Source organism: Miscanthus floridulus, chromosome 15 (genome assembly GCF_019320115.1).
Source record: "Miscanthus floridulus cultivar M001 chromosome 15, ASM1932011v1, whole genome shotgun sequence".
In the NCBI taxonomy this organism is placed as follows: domain Eukaryota; kingdom Viridiplantae; phylum Streptophyta; class Magnoliopsida; order Poales; family Poaceae; genus Miscanthus; species Miscanthus floridulus.
The window spans coordinates 7,541,816-7,543,223 of NC_089594.1; the positions used below are offsets into that span (position 1 = coordinate 7,541,816).

Here is a 1,408-nt window from a genome sequence, read left to right on the forward strand (position 1 = left end):
TTTACCCTTAAAATAAGCGCATACTCTTCCTTATCAGTCTTTGTCGTTACAAAACCTCGATCCTAAGTGACTTCCGACCCCTGCAAATCGTGAGGGGTCAGACCTCACTCGGGGGCTGACATATGACATGAGAGACATGAGTAATACAAGTATTTCGCTTACAAAAACCTCCTGTGTTATATTTGCAAACATTCTCTAAGTTTTCCATTCTTCTCACAAACGAGTCCTAAGGGCTAAGATTTTGGGAACCAATTCTGAATACAACTGGTAGGACTACGGGACACCCATGCCCCAGCGGCTGCAACCTCTTTGCTCACTAGCTCAATCAGAATTAGTTCATCCACGTTCCTAGTTTCTTGTGACTTAGACCGTGAGAGGGGTCGGAAGGCACCAAAATCGTTTCTACCAAAAAGAGAAAGATAAAAAATTGCTTGCCATAAGCAAAAGATCTACATTTGTTCATTTTTTGCACAAATTCACCACTTACAAAGTGATTTCATTACAAAAAGGACTAATGTACTTGTAAATTTAGAGGACTGTTTACTCGGGGGCTTCCCCACAAAGTTATTCAATTACAGTCTCTGCTTAGCTTTACTACAAGTACAGCTACGGCCGCCGCGACACGCTCTCCATCGGCGACGCCCGGGGCGTGTACACGGGCCAGCTCATCTACTGCGGCCACCGTGACATGCTCTCCATCGGCGACGCCCGGGGCATGTACACGGGCCAGCTCGTCTACCCCGGTCGCCACGCCACGCTCTCCATCGGCGACACCCCGCCGCTTCGTAGGATCCTCGAAGGCGCTGTCATCAACAACGCCTCCGCTAGGGCATCCGGGAACTACGCCATCATCGCCAGCCACAACCCTGACAATGGTGTCAGGGCAGGGAACCCCTCCCGCCAAAGGAGGAGCACAGCGAACGACGGCAAAGTCGACGACGCACGGTACCCACCAGCGTCCCTTCTCCTTCGGCAGCAGCGACTCTTTAGCATGGACGGCATGCACCATCCCATCTATGTTGGATGACCTCCGGCTTGACATCATGCTCCAGATTCATGAGCGGATTTGTGAGTTTTTTCTCTCTCTGGCATTACTCTTCCTCACTCAGGAACCGTCGCGACGCGCGGATGCATTCGGTGGAAAGGAAGAAGAAGGAGAGATAGCGGCCCAGAGGCAGAAGAAGAGGTGGGATGAGAACTCCCCTCCCCCTCCCTATTTAAAGAAGAGCGACTGCAGCTAAGGAAAGGCGAAAGGTTGGACGAAAAACCCTCTCCCTTCCCCTCTTTAAATACGAAATCAATGCTGATTGATACCTGAGGGGATGCGCCGGAACTGTCGGGACGCGCCCCGGTCGACGAGGCGTCCCCCCCGGTCAAACTGGACACTGCCTGGGTATGGCCCGCCACT

At 52.1% G+C, this 1,408-nt stretch overlaps 1 protein-coding gene across 1 annotated transcript; it reads left to right on the forward strand.

Moving 5' to 3' along the window:
• Positions 1-715: 715 nt before the first annotated feature.
• On the forward strand, positions 716-1,164 carry LOC136506935 (large ribosomal subunit protein uL2-like). The gene is made up of 2 exons (XM_066501816.1): positions 716-945; positions 1,110-1,164. Exons 1-2 carry the CDS (start codon positions 716-718, stop codon positions 1,162-1,164), a joined length of 285 nt encoding a protein of 94 aa, XP_066357913.1.
• The last annotated feature ends 244 nt before the right edge of the window (positions 1,165-1,408 follow it).